Source organism: Mesoplodon densirostris, chromosome 6 (assembly GCF_025265405.1).
Source record: "Mesoplodon densirostris isolate mMesDen1 chromosome 6, mMesDen1 primary haplotype, whole genome shotgun sequence".
Lineage (NCBI taxonomy): Eukaryota > Metazoa > Chordata > Mammalia > Artiodactyla > Ziphiidae > Mesoplodon > Mesoplodon densirostris.
This window is the reverse complement of record NC_082666.1, coordinates 27,934,012-27,950,697: the sequence shown is the minus strand read 5'-3', so window position 1 is coordinate 27,950,697 and position 16,686 is coordinate 27,934,012. Positions and strand designations below refer to the sequence as shown.

Sequence of the window (16,686 nt, the reverse complement as noted above, 5' to 3'; positions counted from 1 at the left end):
CCACACCTTCTCCAGCATTTATTGTTTCTAGATTTTTTGATGATGGCCATTCTGACTGGTGTGAGATGATACCTCATTGTAGTTTTGATTTGCATTTCTCTAATGATTAATGATGTTGAGCATTTTTTCATGAGTTTCTTGGCAATCTGTATATCTTGTTTGGAGAAATGTCTATTTAGGTCTTCTGTCCATTTTTAGATTGGGTTGTTTGTTTTTTTGTTATTGAGCTGCATGAGCTGCTTGTAAATTTTGGAGATGAATCCTTTGTCAGTTGCTTCATTTGCAAATATTTTCTCCCATTCTGAGGGTTGTCTTTTCATCTTGTTTATGGTTTCCTTTGCTGTGCAAAAGCTTTGAAGTTTCATTAGGTCCCATTTGTTTATTTTTGTTTTTATTTCCATTTCTCTAAGAGGTGAGTCAAAAAGGATCTTGCTGTTGTTTATGTCATACAGTGTTCTGCCTATGTTTTCCTCTAAGAGTTTGATAGTGTATGGCCTTACATTTAGGTCTTTCATCCATTTTGAGTTTATTTTTGTGTATGGTGTTAGGGAGTGCTCTAATTTCATACTTTTCCATGTAGCTGTCCAGTTTTCACAGCACCACTTATTGAAGAGGCTGTCTTTTCTCCACTATATATTCTTGCCTCCTTTATCAAAGATAAGGTGACCATATGTGCGTGGGTTTATCTCTGGGCTTTCTATCCTGTTCCATTGATCTATATTTCTGTTTTTGTGCCAGTACCATACTGTTTTGATTACTGTAGCTTTGTAGTATAGTCTGAAGTCAGGAAGTCTGATTCCTCCAGCCCCATTTTTCATTCTCAGGATTGCTTTGGCTATTTGTGGTCTTTTGTGTTTCCATACAAATTGTGAAATTTTTTGTTCTAGTTCTGTGAAAAATGCCATTGGTAGTTTGATAGGGATTGCATTGAATCTGTAGATTGCTTTGGGTAGTAGAGTCATTTTCACAATGTTGATTCTTCCAATCCAAGAACATGGTATATCTCTCCATCTGTTTGTATCATCTTTAATTTCTTTCATCAGTGTCTTATAATTTTCTGCATACAGGTCTTTTGTCTCCTTAGGTAGGTTTATTCCTAGATATTTTATTGTTTTTGTTGCAGTGGTAAGTGGGAGTGTTTTCTTAATTTCACTTTCAGATTTCTCATCACTAGTGTATAGGAATGCCAGAGATTTCTGTGCATTAATTTTGTATCCTGCTACTTTACCAAATTCATTGATTAGCTCTAGTAGTTTTCTGTTAGCATCTTTAGGATTCTCTATGAATTGTGTCATGTCCTCTGCAAACAGTGACAACATTACTCTTTTATTCCGATTTGGATTCCTTTTATTTCTTTTTCTTCTCTGATTGCTGTGGCTAAAACTTCCAAACCTATGTTGAATAAGAGTGGTGAGAGTGTGCAACCTTGTTTTGTTCCTGATCTTAGTAGAATGGTTTCAGTTTTTCACCATTGAGGATGATGTTGGCTGTGGGTTTGACATATATGGCCATTATTATGTTGAGGAAAGTTCCCTCTATGCCTACTTTCTGCAGGGTTTTTATCATAAATGGGTGTTGAATTTTGTCGAAAGCTTTCTCTGCATCTATTGAGATGATCATATGGTTTTTCTCCTTCAATTTGTTATTATGGTGTATCACCTTGATTGATTGCGTATATTGAAGAATCCTTGCATTCCTGGAATAAACCCCACTTGATCATGGTGTATAATCCTTTTAATGTGCTACTGGATTCTGTTTGCTAGTATTTTGTTGAGGATTTTTGCATCTATGTTCATCAGTTATATTGGCCTGTTGTTTTCTTCCTTTGTGACATCCGTGTCTGGTTTTGGTATCAGGGTGATGGTGGCCTCATAGAATGAATTTGGGAATGTTCCTCCCTCTGCTATATTTTGGAAGAGTTTGAGAAGAATAGGTGTTAGCTCTTCTCTAAATGTTTGATAGAGTTCACCTGTGAAGCCATCTGGTCGTGGGCTTTTGTTTGTTGGAAGATTTTTAATCACAGTTTCAATTTCAGTGCTTGTGATTGGTCTCTTCATATTTTCTATTTCTTCCTGGTTCAGTCTCGGCAGGTTGTGCATTTCTAAGAATTTGTCCATTTCTTCCAGGTTGTCCATTTTATTGGCATAGAGTTGCTTGTAGTAATCTCTCATGATCCTTTGTATTTCTGCAGTGTCAGTTGTTACTTCTCCTTTTACATTTCTAATTCTATTGATTTGAGTCTTCTCCCTTTTTTTCTTGATGAGTCTGGCTAATGGTTTATCAATTTTGTTTATCTTGTCAAAGAACCAGCTTTTAGTTTTTATTGATCTCTGCTATCGTTTCCTTCATTTCTTTTTCATTTATTTCTGTTCTGATCTTTATGATTTCTTTCCTTCTGCTAACTTCGGGGTTTTTTTGTTCTTTTTTCTCTAATTGCTTTAGGTGCAAGGTTAGGTTGTTTATTTGAGATGTTTCCTGTTTCTTAAGGTAGGATTGTATTTCTATAAACATCCCTCTTAGAACTGCTTTGACTGCATCCCATAGGGTTTGGGTCGTCGTGTCTCTATTGTCATTTGCTTCTAGGAATTTTTTGATTTCCTCTTTGATTTCTTCAGTGATCAATTCGTTATTAAGTAGTGTATTGTTTAGCCTCCATGTGTTTTTTTTTTTTTTTCTTTTTTTGCCTTATGCGGGCCTCTCACTGTTGTGGCCTCTCCCGTTGCGGAGCACAGGTTCCGGACACACAGGCCCAGCGGCCATGGCTCACGGGACCAGCCGCTCCACAGCATGTGGGATCTTCCCGGACCGGGGCACGAACCCGTGTCCCCTGCATCGGCAGGCTGACGCTCAACCACTGCACCACCAGGGAAGCCCTGTTTGTATTTTTTACAGATCTTTTCCTGTAATTCATATCTAGTCTCATAGCGTTGTGGTCGGAAAAGATACTTGTACGATTTCAATTTTTTTAAATTTACCAAGGCTAGATTTGTGACCCAAGATATGATCTCTCCTGGAGAATGTTCCATGAGCACTTGAGAAAAATGTGTATTCTGTTGTTTTTGGATGGAATGTCCTATAAATATCAATTAAGTCTATCTTGTTTAATGTATCATTTAAAGCTTGTGTTTCCTTATTTATTTTCGTTTTGGATGATCTGTCCATTGGTGAAAGTGGGATGTTAAAGTCCCCTACTATGATTGTGTTACTGTCGATTTCCCCTTTTATGGCTGTTAGTATTTGCCTTATGTATTGAGCTGCTCCTATGTTGGGTGCATAAATATTTACAGTTGTTATATCTTCTTGGATCGATCCCTTGATCATTATGTAGTGTCCTTCTTTGTTACTTGTAGTAGTCTTTATTTTAAAGTCTATTTTGTCTGATATGAGAATTGCTACTCCAGCTTTCTTTTGATTTCCATTTGCATGGAATATCTTTTTCCATCCCCTCACTTTCAGTCTGTATGTGTCCCTAGGTCTGAAGCGCGTCTCTTATAGACAGCATGTATACGGGTGTTGTTTTTGTATCCATTCAGCCAGTCAGTTTCTTTTGGTGGGAGCAGTTAATCCATTTACTTTTAAGGTAATTATCAATATGTATGTTCCTATTCCCATTTTCTTAATTGTTTTGGGTTCGTTATTGTAGGTCTTTTCCTTTTCTTGTGTTTCTTGCCTAGAGAAGTTCCTTTAGCATTTGTTGTAAAGCTGGTGTGGTGGTGCTGAACTCTCTCAGCTTTTGCTTGTCCGTAAAGGTTTTAATTTGTCCATCAAATCTGAATGAGATCCTTGGTGGGTAGAGTAATCTTGGTTGTAGGTTTTTCCCCTTCATCACTTTAAATATGTCCTGCCACTCCCTTCTGGCTTGCAGAGTTTCTGCTGAAAGATCAGCTGTTTACCTTATTGGGATTCCCTTGTGTGTTATTTGTTGTTTTACCCTTGCTGCTTTTAATATGTTTTCTTTGTATTTAACTTTTGATAGTTTGATTAATATGTGTCTTGGCGTGTTTCTCCTTGGGTTTATCATGTATGGGACTCTCTGTGCTTCCTGGACTTGATTGACTACTTCCTTTCCCATATTAGGGAAGTTTTCAACTATAATCTCTTCAAATATTTTCTCATTCCCTTTTTTTTCTCTTCGTCTTCTGGACCCCTATAATTCAAATGTTGGTGCGTTTAATTGTCCCCAAAGTCTCTGAGACTGTCTTCAGTTCTTTTCATTCTTTTTTCTTTATTCTGCTCTGCAGTAGTTATTTCCACTATTTTATCTTCCAGGTCACTTATCCTTTCTTCTGCCTCAGTTATTCTGCTATTGATCCATTCTAGAGTTTTTTTTTTTCTTTTTTTTTTGCAGTATGTGGACCTCTCACTGCTGTGACCTCTCCCGTTGTGGAACACAGGCTCTGGACGTGCAGGCTCAGCGGCCATGGCTCATGGGCCTAGCCATTTCACGGCATGAGGGATCTTCCCGGACCGGGGCATGAACCCGTGTCCCCTGCATTGACAGGTGGACTCTCAACCTCTGCGCCACCAGGGAAGCCCATTCTAGGGTATTTTTAATTTTCTTTATTGTGTTGTTCATCATTGCTTCTTTCCTCTTTAGTTCTTCTATGTCCTTGTTAAATGTTTCTTGCATTTTGTCTATTCTATTGCCAAGATTTTGGATCATCTTTACTATCATTATTCTGAATTCTTTTTCAGGTAGACTGCCTGTTTCCTCCTCATTTATTAGGTCTGGTGGGTTTTTACCTTGCTCCTTCATCTGCTGTGTGTTTTTCTGTCTTCTCATTTTGCTTATCTTACTGTGTTTGGAGTCTCCTTTTCGCAGGCTGCAGGTTCGTAGTTCCCGTTGTTTTTGGTGTCTGTCCCCAGTGGCTAAGGTTGGTTCAGTGGGTTGTGTAGGTTTCCTGGTGGAGGTGACTAGTGCCTGTGTTTTGGTGGATGAGGCTGAATCTTGTTTTTCTGTTGAGCAGGTCAACGTCTGGTGTTGTGTTTTGGGGTGTCTGTGGCCTTATTATTATTTTAGGCAGCCTCTCTGCTAATGGTTGGGGCTGTGTTCCTGTCTTACTAGCTGTTTGGCATAGGGTGTCCAGCACTGGAGCTTGCTGGTCGTTGAGTGTAGCTGGGTGTTGGAGCTGAGATGGAGATCTCTGGGAGATTTTCGCCGTTTGATATTATGTGGAGCTGGGAGGTCTCTTGTGGACCAGTGTTCTGAGGTTGGCTCTCCCACCTCAGTGGCACAGCCCTGACAGCTGGCTGGAGCACCAAGAGACTGTTCTCCACACGGCTCAAAATAAAAGGGAGAAAAAAGAGAAAGAAAGAAAGAGGATAAAATAAAATAAAGTTATTAAAATAAAAAATAATTATTAAGGAAAAAATTTTAAAAAGTAAAAAAAACGGACAGACAGAACCCTAGGACAAATGGTGAAAGCAAAGCTATACAGACAAAATCTCGCACAGAAGCATACACATGTACACTCACAGAAAGAGGAAAAGGTGAAAAAATAATATATCTTGCTCCCAAAGTTCATCTCCTCAATTTGGGATGATTTGTTGTCTATTCAGGTATTCCACAGATGCAGGGTACATCAAGTTGATTGTGGAGCTTTAATCCGCTGCTTCTGAGGGTGCTGGGAGAAATTTCCCTTTCTCTTCTCTGTTCACACAGCTGCCGGGGTTCAGCTTTGGATTTGGCCCCGCCTCTGCATGTAGGTCACCTGAGGGCGCCTGTTCTTTGCTGAGATATGATGGGGTTAAAGGAGCTGCTGATTCGGGGGCTCGGGCTCACTTAGGCCGGGGGGAGGGATGGGTTCGGATGCGGGGCGAGCCTGCTGCGGCAGAAGCCGGCATGTCGTTGCACCAGCCTGAGGCGCGCTGTGCATTCTCCCGGGGAAATTGTCTCTGGATCATGGGACCCTGGCAGTGGCGGGCTGCACAGGCTCCCAGCAGGGGAGGTGGGGATAGTGACCTGTGCTCGCACCCAGGCTTCTTGGTGGCTGCAGTAGCAGCCTTAGTGTCCCATGCCCGTCTCTGGGGTCCGCTCTGATAGCTGCGGCTTGCGCCCGTTTCTGGAGCTCCTTTAAGCAGCGCTCTTAATCCCCTCTCCTCGCGCACTGGGAAACAGAGGCAAGAAAAAGTGTCTTGTCTCTTCGGCAGGTCCAGACTTTTTCCCGGACTCCCTCCCGGCTAGCCGTGGCGCACTAGCCCCCTTCAGGCTGTGTTCACACAGCCAACCCCAGTCCTCTCCTTGGGATCCAAGCTCCAAAGCCCGAGCCTCAGCTTCCAGCCCCCGCCCGTCCTGGCGGGGAGCAGACAAGCCTCTCGGGCTGGTGAGGGCCGGTCGGCACCAATCCTCTCTGCGGAAATCTCTCCGCTTGCTCCTCCGCACCCCTGTTGCTGCGCTCTCCTCCATGGCTCCGAAGCTTCCCGCCTCTGCCACCCACAGTCTCCGCCTGCGAAGGGGCTTCTAGTGTGTGGAAACCTTTCCTCCTTCACAGCTCCCTCCCACTGGTACAGGTCTCTTCCCTATTCTTTTGTCTCTGTTTTTTCTTTTTTCTTTTGCCCTACCCAGGTATGTGGGAAGTTTCTTGCCTTTTGGGAGGTCTGAGGTCTTCTGCCAGCGTTCAGTGTGTGTTCTATAAGAGCAGTTCCACGTGTAGATGTATTTCTGATGTATCTGTGGGGAGGAAGGTGATCTCTGTGTCCTACTCTTCTGCCATCTTCTCCTTTCTCTCTCAGTGGTTTTAACTGAAAGAGCTGGGGCCTAATGACTCTAAGGCAAGGCAGGTATCCCCATATTACAGGGTCCAGTTGCTGGCTATAATACCTATGGGTCAATGGTGGTCCCTGTGTTATGGGATGAGTACCCCAAGGGTATTTTCTTCTTTTTCATATACAAAAAGGAAAAAGGGAATCTGATAATTGGGATGCCCCAGAGCAGATAGGTTCTTCAAACTCTCCTTTAAGGCCTTAAAAGCTACGTCATCTGATTTTTCCCATTAAATTGGGCTGGAGTTGTTGTTCTTGAATAAAACATACAGAGGTTTGGCCATAAGAGGGAAATTTGGGATCTCATTTCATCATAACCAACTAACCCATGAAATAGTCACAGATAGTGTTTAGTTTGGGGTTTTGGGAAACTTAGGACACTATAAAGTCTATCTGGATATAGGTGTAGTTCTTGTTCTGATATCAGATGCCCTAAATATCAAACCTGGGTTTGGACAAACTGCAGTTTTTCTTTGGTAATTTTATGTCCCTTTGAGGCTAAAAGCTTTAGCAAGTGGATGCTGTCTTCCTATGAGGAGGCTTGAGAAGGAGGGCAAAGAAGCAAATCATCCACATATTGCAACAAAATAGAACCTCTAGGGTAATTTATATCATCCAGATCAGCTTTCAGGATTTGAGAAATAAGGGCTCAGTTAAACCTGAGGCATTAGTGTCCCAGTGAATTGTTTTTCTTCCCAAGTGAAGGCAAAAGTTATTGGCTGGCTTCGTCAACTGGAATACTAGTTTATGCACTGCATAAATCAATTACAGTAAAGAATTCACTTCCAGTGAGAATGGATGTTAGTAACATACGAGGGTTAGGAACAACAGGGGGTCGAGGGATAACAGTGTTGTTTATTACTTAGAGGTCCTGGATGAATCTCCATCCTGGGTCCTTAGGTTTTCTCACAGGTTAAATAGAAGTATTAGAAAGACTAGTACAAGGGATAATGATGTCTTGAGACCTGTAATCTTCTATTATGGGCTTCATGCCTTGAAGGGCTTCTTTACTTATAGGGTATTGATTAATTCTGGGAAGAGGTTTTGAGGGACTTATCTGAATCATGATGGGAGGCATGCTGTAAATTTTGCCAATATCAGGTGGAGATTTTGTCTGTAGGAGGGTGGTAACTGATTCAATAGGGACAAATAATCAAGAGTTTTCAGAATCAGCTCTAGGACTGTCAGAGCTGAAGCAATTAAAGATGTCAAAGGGTGATTTAAATTACATGTTTGGTTACTTTGATGACTATTGTCAAATCTAGAATTATTACCCCCCTTTGAGATAAAGAAACTCTGCCATGGATACTTCTTTAAGAAGTCTTGACCTAATAAATGGATAAGGGCAGAGGAACTAAGGAGAAAAGGGTGTGTATCTCTCAAAGGGCCTAAACAAAAGGGAATATGTTCAGAGATAGGAAACTCTTGGGGTTCATTAGAGATCCCACTGTTTGAACTGTTTTAGTACTCCAAGGAGGAACTGCTTTGTAGTAGTGGCGTTGAGTACCAAGATTGTGGTTTCATTGTCAGTTAGGACTGGAAGAGATTCATCCCCAATCTGGAGAAATGTTTCTCCAATTATATTAAGTGGGAAGATTAGGAAGAGCCCCTGTAGTCCCCCTGAGCCCCATTGTTGAGAATTCAGAGGATATTGGAAAGACTGGTTAGAGGGCAGAAGGTGCCTAAAATGCTTAAATTTGTAACAATCTTTTTTCTGACATCCTGGCTCTTTGTGACAATAGCTCTTTGTGGCAAACTGGGAGGGTTTTGGTTTCATTTAGGGACCTTCATTTGCTGGAGTTGAAGATTAAGAATTTCAGTGGTTTTTCATTGAGGTGACTCATTTTAGAGTGAGAGACAGCTGGTTTGCCAGATTCACTAGACTCTGGAGTGGAAAACTCTAGTTTCCCATCCCATCCTGGTTCTTTTTACTAGAAGGGAATGGTCCTGGTTCAGCCCATTAATAAATATAAAGTTTAAAGCTATCTGAGTGGAATCAACCTCTAAAAGAAGATCAGAATTTTCTTTAAAGATAATCTGAAGTCGATTGTAATAGTCATGAGCAGATTCATCAGGTTTTCAGGTAAAAGCCTGAATTTTGTTCCAATCAACAGGTTTTGAAAAAGTCACCTAGCAGTTGCCTAAGCTTGACCATATGTAAGTTAGCAGGTTGGTCTCCATGTTTTAGTCTTAGGTGTTGATGGAAATAATCAATAAACAATCTGTAATAGGAATAGAAAAGTTTTATTTGCCAAACTGAGGACTGTAGCCCAGGAGACAGCTTCTCAGATAACTCTTAAGAAACTGCTCAGTTGAAGCACGGTTTTTAGCATAGTCATATACCTTATCAGAGCAAAGAACATACATCAAACACAACAGGGGTTTATTCCTTCAAGTATCCACAGGAGAGACAGGTTTAGTATATAGAGAGTGAGACAACAGGACCCTGGTGTCTGGGAAGTGAACATTATCTTTGAGGGAGTGTTAATATGTATGTCATAAGAAGGGAGTTTTTTTATCCTTATCTTCAAAACAGACGTTCTTTACCTTAATGGTTAAAGCAGATGTGTTGTGTGTGTTTGACAGGCTGTTTTAGTTCACACAAAGTTCAAGCTGAACAATGTATAAGCCGAGATGACTTCTCCATACCTCAATGTGTGAAAATTTTCTCCATCAGAGGGAACTTTCAGGATTTTCCCAATTAGGAGTTTTCATCTAATGCTGGGCCTGGCCTTCACTGACAAGCATATGAACTAGTAGATATACGTTAGAAAAACCAGGTTGATAAGTTTGAATGACTACATTAAATTACTTACCAAATCTGTGAGGATCTTTGGTTACTTTGGGAAAATCTTTGACTGTGGCTCACAGTTCAGCTTTAGTTCAGGAAATATAAAAAATAAAGCCTTTGCATCCTCAGAAGGCTTAGTTTTAAAGGCACTGGCTCTGATAAGTTCAGAGAAAAAGGGTATGGGGAGAGTTTCAGAAAAAAAGGGAATTTGAGAATTTTCTATTCCTATTACAGAAAAAAAGAGAATTCGTATGAATAAATTGAGGGTATAAAGGTGGTGTAGGTGGCTTTGAAGGGAAGGAGGAAGATGGTGCCCAGGGCAGAGTCTGGGCATGAGTGAGGGAGGGAGACAAGACGGCATCAGAGGCAAAGGCTGAGACGAAGAAGCCAAAGAAGAGTTTGAGGCTTCAGGAGCCATTTTATCTTTTTTAATCATTCATTTGCCTCAGTTAATCTTAAAATCTTATTTTGCAGAGAAGCAATTTTAGACTCCTGATAATGTTAGGAAGTCACTATGGATGAAAAATTAATCAACAGTTGATCTTAAGGAGAAATAGAGAATTTTATTCAAGCCAACCTGAGGATTTTAACCCAGGGGACAGTCTTTCAGAAAGGAAAAGGACTGTTCCTTTTGAGGACTGTTCCGCTTGTTTAGAAGTCAAAGGCAGTTATATTCTCAAAACAAAGGATCATACATCAAAATGGCACACTGATGTTTTATGTAAAGTTCACCAAAGATATATAGTCCAAAAACTGACACCATTTCTACTAAGATCAGAAACAAGACAAGGTTGCCCACTCTCACCACTATTATTAAACATAGTTTTGGAAGTTTCAGTCACAGCAATCAGAGAAGAAAAAGAAATAAAAGGAATCCAAATCAGAAAAGAAGTAAAGCTGTCACTGTTTGCAGATGACATGACACTATTCATAGAGAATCCTAAAGATGCTACCAGAAAACTACTAGAGCTAATCAATGAATTTGGTAAAGTAGCAGGATACAAAATTAATGCACAGAAATCTCTTGCATTCCTATACACTAATGATGAAAAATCTGAAAGAGAGATTAAGGAAACACTCCCATTTACCACTGCAACAAAAACAATAAAATACCTAGGAATAAACCTACCTAAGGAGACAAAAGACCTGTATGCAGAAAACTATGAGATACTGATGAAAGAAATTAAAGATGATACAAACAGATGGAGAGACATACCATGTTCTTGGATTGGCAGAATCAACATTGTGAAAATGACTCTACTACCCAAAGCAATCTACAGATTCAGTGCAATCCCTATCAAACTACCACTGGCATTTTTCACAGAACTAGGACAAAAAATTTCACAATTTGTATGGAAACACAAAAGACCCCGAATAGCCAAAGCAATCTTGAGAAAGAAAAATGGAGGTGGAGGAATCAGACTCCCTGACTTCAGACTATACTACAAAGCTATAGTAATCAAGACGGTATGGTACTGGCACAAAAATATAGAAATATAGATCAGAAATATAGATTTCTGATACAGAATACAGAAATATAGATCAATGGAACAGGATAGATAGCCCAGAGATAAACCCACGCACCTATGGTCACCATATCTTTGATAAAGGAGGCAAGAATATGCAGTGGAGAAAAGACAGCCTCTTCAATAAGTGGTGCTGGGAAAACTGGACAGGTACATGTAAAACTATGAAATTAGAACACTCCCTAACACTATACACAAAAATAAACTCAAAATGGATTAAAGAACTAAATGTAAGGCCATACACTATCAAACTCTTAGAGGAAAACATAGGCAGAACACTGTATGACATAAACAACAGCAAGTGGGTCCTTTTTGACCCACCTCTTAGAGAAATGGAAATAAAAACAAAAATAAACAAATGGGACCTAATGAAACTTAAAAGCTTTTGCACAGCAAAGGAAACCATAAACAAGATGAAAAGACAACCCTCAGAATGGGAGAAAATATTTGCAAATGAAGCAACTGACAATGGATTAATCTCCAAAATTTACAAGCAGGTCATGCAGCTGAATATCAAGAAAACAAACAACCCAATCCAAAAATGGGTAGAAGACCTAAACAGACATTTCTCCAAAGAAGACATACAGATTGCCAACAAACACATGAAAGGATGCTCAACATCACTAATCATTAGAGAAATGCAAATCAGAACCACAATGAGGTATCACCTCACACCAGTAGAATGTCCATCATCAAAAAATCTACAAACAATAAATGCTGGAGAGGTGTGGAGAAAAGGGAGCCCTCTTGCACTGTTGGTGGGAATGTAAATGGATACAGCCACTATGGAGAACAGTATGGAGGTTCCTTAAAAAACTAAAAATAGAACTACCATATGACACAGCAATCCCACTACTGGGCATATACCCTGAAAAAACCATAATTCAAAAAGAGTCATGTACCACAATGTTCATTGCAGTGCTATTTACAATAGCCAGGACATGGAAGCAACCTAAGTGTCCATCAACAGATGAATGGATAGAGAAGATGTGGCACATATATACAATGGAATATTACTCAGCCATAAGAGGAAACAAAATTCAGCTATTTGTAGTGAGGTGGATGGACCTAGAGTCTGTCATACAGAGTGAAGTAAGTCAGAAAGAGAAAAACAAATACTGTATGCTAACACATATATATGCAATCTAAAAAAAAAAAAAAGTGGTTTTGAAGAACCTAAAGGCAGGACAGAAATAAAGACGCAGACATAGAGAATGGACTTGAGGATATGGGGAGGGGGAAGGGTAAGCTGGGACGAAGTGAGAGAGTGGCATGGACATACATACACTACCAAATGTAAAATTGATAGCTAGTGGGAAGCAGCTGCATCACATAGGGAGACCAGCTCTGTGCTTTGTGACCACCTAGAGGGGTGGGATAGGGAGGTCGGGAGGGAGACGCAAGAGGGAGAAGATATGGGGACATATGTATATGTATAGCTTATTCACTTTGTTATAAAGCAGAAACTAACACACCATTGTAAAGCAATTATACCCCAATAAAGATGTTAAAAAAAAAAAAAAGAATGTTATCTTTCAAGGAGTTACATTGCCAGTGCATGAAGAAGGGAAAATGTTGATCTTTATGGTCAAGCAGGAATTCCTGCTTTGAGGCGATTTGCTTAATGTATAATCAGATGCATATTGCACATAGGGAGGGCCCAATACATACAGGGACTATGTTATGCTTGAATTTTCTTGTCTGGACTCAAAACGTAAATTTTATTCCATCACCTCAAAATACCAGTCAGAATAGACATTCCGTTCAGTTCTGTAGATTTTTGAGCTCTTGTAATCCAATTTGGTTTTAAGAAAATTAAGTTCAGGGATTTCAAAATTACCCATAATGGCCATTGATATTCTAAATTGCCTGTGGTCAGGTCAGTCCATTTAGTTAGAAATTTGCATGAGGAAGAACCAAGGTTTTTAAATATAAAATTGGCTAGAGTCTCAGTGTGGGGGAGGGGAGGTGTCCTCAAAATATTTATATAACTGGGATCCCTTTTCTCAGAGATTTTTCTCTAGAGTAAAAGAATAATTTTCCAACAGCTTAAACAATTTACAGCTCAATTTAAACAGCTTGCATTCACAGTGTCTGCAGGCCTAATACCAGCCAGTTCTAAGGGAACAGGTTGGTCCTGGAGGAGCCAGGCCAAAGGCTTCTCAGCTAGTTCCCATGGAACAGCTCCTATTCCAAAGGAAGGGCTGATGGCTGAACTGAGTTTCAGTGAAACAGCCCCTGTACCTGAAGGAACTCAGCTGACAGCTTCTCAGCCAATTTCAGCTGAAACTGTCTGATCTCAGAATCAGATTGAAGTGCCAAAAGAGTACTTGCATACAGAGCAAGGCTTTAACCAGAAAGAATGAAACTTTAAAATAGATCCCTCACACAGCCTGAAGAGCTTCAAATGCAAAGAGGTGTCAACTGAAAAAAAAAGAAAAATGAAGAGAAGAAAAAAGAAAAGCACAACCTCAAATTTGAGAATTATGTTTTTGTGGCAGACAAACTGAGGACTTAAGCCCAGGAGCAGTCTCTCAGACAGCTCTAAGGGACTGCTCTGAAGAGGTAAAGGAGAAGCCAGGATATGTAGGAGTTTTGCAACAAAAACCTGGTACATCAAAAGATTACTATTAATTAAAGAAAACCAGACATCTCAAGTTAATGAATTTAGTGCTTTTCTATGTACAGGAAGATGCAAGAGTCTGGGCTCACTGAAATCATTCCTTTGATATGCACCTCAGCTATCTAAAGCCAGCATCCTCTTTGTTTCCATCCCAAGTTCCCTCAGGGCTCTCCATGGGGGGTTGGGGGTGGGGAGGTGCGGCTGTAAATGACTGATGGCTTGATGGCCACAACATCTTTTGTTTACTGATGTGGCAGACAGCGTTCTTATTCCACAGACCACAGGGGCTCGAATCCAGGAGAAAGATGTACCCTCAAACTCCAGGGTCAGCGAGAGAAGCAGTGAGCAATAAAGGGCTCAACCATGGATACTGCAACTCTTTGCTCGCCAGCCCTAGAACCTTTGGGGGTCTCCTCTGGTCCTTGTATGAGCCACCAAATGTTGCTCTAAAACAAATAGAATGCCAGATATTTCTCCAGCAAAGATGGAGTTATTCAGGATCAGCTGAGATTGCAATTTGCGGTCTGGAACCATGGTGAAGCATGTGCAAGTCCCTGCACAGCAAGGGAAGAAGGATTTTCTGGAGGGGAAAAGGAAGATGGGAGGGCTTACAGTAAACAGAGAGCCCAAGGCTTTTCACTGGCTGAGTCCTTGCCTGGAAAGAAGAGCAGTCTTTCTATCTTTTGGGCTCTGCTGTTGTTGCAGGGTGTGAGAGCTCCCCCTTCTGGTCTCCGGATTGTATTTAATTGGGGTTTTTGTTTATTACAGGTCCTTAGCCTGGGTATTAGGGTAGTCTCCATGTCCAAAACAGCAGAGACTGGACTCTCTATGGCTATTCACCTAAAGCAAGTCACAGCTGCCGCACTTATTAACGGGCCCAACTTTATTCTTGACATTCCACAGGTATATCATGGTCACATAAATCAGCTCTGGCCATTCTCTCCTCATTCACTATCCATCAGCACCTTAGGATTAGTAGAGTTACAGCACATTTTTGAGGCTATTAGAGCTGAAGCCAGTGAGACTTTTTTTCTCCCCATTGAAAAGCCCCAGGGACATTTCCTCTTCATTGTGGGAGAAAAAGATATGAATGTCAACAGCAAAGTATACGCAGAGCAAGCCACAGAACAGCTGAGGAGACGTGGGAAGAATGACTGGACCCTGCTGTCTTACCCAGGGGTAGGCCACCTGATGGAGCCCCCCTACTCCCCACTGTGCTGTGCCTCGAGGATCTCCAACCTCCACCTCTTCATGCACTGGGGAGGAGAGGTGATCCTACATGTAGCTGCACAAGGATGTTCTTGGAAGGAGATCCAGAAGTTTCTCAGGAAACACCTTATTCCAGTTGTGACCAGTTGTCTCTGAGAAGAGCAGATATTTCTGGAAATACAGAAGCAATAGGATGCTTTACCAGCCTCCACTTGATTTTCATGGAACAATGCTTTTGACCTCTTCTTGTAAGAAGGAAGTTATGGCAAGAGAAGGCAGGAGGACTGCGAATGGTATGCTTTGACTTTGGAAAGGGAAAAATGGCTTCCACTTAATCTAATATCATAAACTGAGGCGTTTATATTTTTAGAAATATAAACTTAGAGCTCTGCCTGTTCCAAAATATTTCAGTTTACAATTACAGCAATTCTTAGGGGAAAAAATTACCAAAAATGAACCACAGAATCCCCTGGCTTGTAAAACAATCATGAATAGAATCAGGTGCTGATGAGTTGATTTCTTCTTTATTTTTAAATTTATTTATTTTATTTTATTTATTTTTGGCTGCATTGGGTCTTCGTTGCTGTGCATGGGTTTTCTGTAGTTTTGGAGAGCAGGGGCTACTCTTTGTGGTGGTGTGCTGGCCTCTCATTGTGGTGGCTTCTCTCACTGCCAGGCACAGGCTCTAAGCACGTGGGCTTCAGTAGTTGTGGCTCGCGACCTCTATAGCGCAGGCTCAGTAGTTCTGGCACACAGGCTTAGTTGCTCTGCGGCATGTGGGATCTTCCAGGATTAGTGCTCGAACATGTGTCCCCTGCGTTGGCAGGCGGATTCTTTTTTTTTTTTTTTTATGGTTTTCTACTCTTTTTGTGTGTGTGTGTGTTCACTTTTTTTTTTAACATCTTTATTGTAGTATAATTGCTTTACAATGGTGTGTTAGTTTCTGCTTTATAACAAAGTGAATCAGCTATACATATACATATATCCCCATATCTCCTCCCTCTTGCGTCTCCCTCCCACCCTCCCTATCCCACCCCTCTAGGTAGTCGCAAAGCACAGAGCTGGTCTCCCCATGTGATTCAGCTGCTTCCCACTAGCTATCTATTTTACATTTGGTAGTGTATATATGTCCATGCCACTCTCTCACTTTGTCCCAGCTTACCCTTCCCCCTCCCCGTGTCCTCAAGTCCATTCTCTATGTCTGCGTCTTTATTTCTGTCCTGCCCCTAGGTTCTTCAGAACCTTTTGTTTTTTAGATTGCATATATATGTGTTAGCATACAGTATTTGTTTTTCTCTTTCTGACTTACTTCAGCCTGTATGACAGACTCTAGGTTCATCCAACTCCCTACAAATAACTCAATTTCGTTTCTTTTTATGGCTGAGTAATATTCCATTGTGTATATGTGCCACATCTTCTTTATGCATTCCTCTGTTGATGGACACTTAGGTTGCTTCCATTTCCTGGCTATTGTAAATAGCACTGCAGTGAACATTGTGGTACATGACTCTTTAAATTACAGTTTTCTCAGGGTATATGCCCAGTAGTGGGATTGCTGTGTCATATGGTAGTTCTATTTTTAGTTTTTTAAGGAACCTCCATACTGTTCTCCATAGTGGCTGTATCCATTTACATTCCCACCAACAGTGCAAGAGGGTTCCCTTTTCTCCACACCCTCTCCAGCATTTATTGTTTGTAGATTTTTTGATGATGACCATTCTGACTGGTGTGAGGTGATACCTTATTGTGGTTTTGATTTGCATTTCTCTAACGAT

The 16,686-nt window shown here is 40.8% G+C and overlaps 1 protein-coding gene across 1 annotated transcript in view; it reads left to right on the top strand.

The window, feature by feature from the left end:
- Window positions 1-15,067, top strand: part of LOC132491605 (bile acid-CoA:amino acid N-acyltransferase-like) — a gene marked incomplete at its 5' end in the record, with an annotated part of 44,220 nt that extends 29,153 nt beyond the window's left edge. Inside the window, one exon of the mRNA XM_060100466.1 lies at window positions 14,471-15,067. Coding sequence (XP_059956449.1) covers window positions 14,471-15,067 — 597 coding nt within the window. The remainder of the gene's footprint in view (window positions 1-14,470) is intronic.
- Window positions 15,068-16,686: the final 1,619 nt, after the last annotated feature.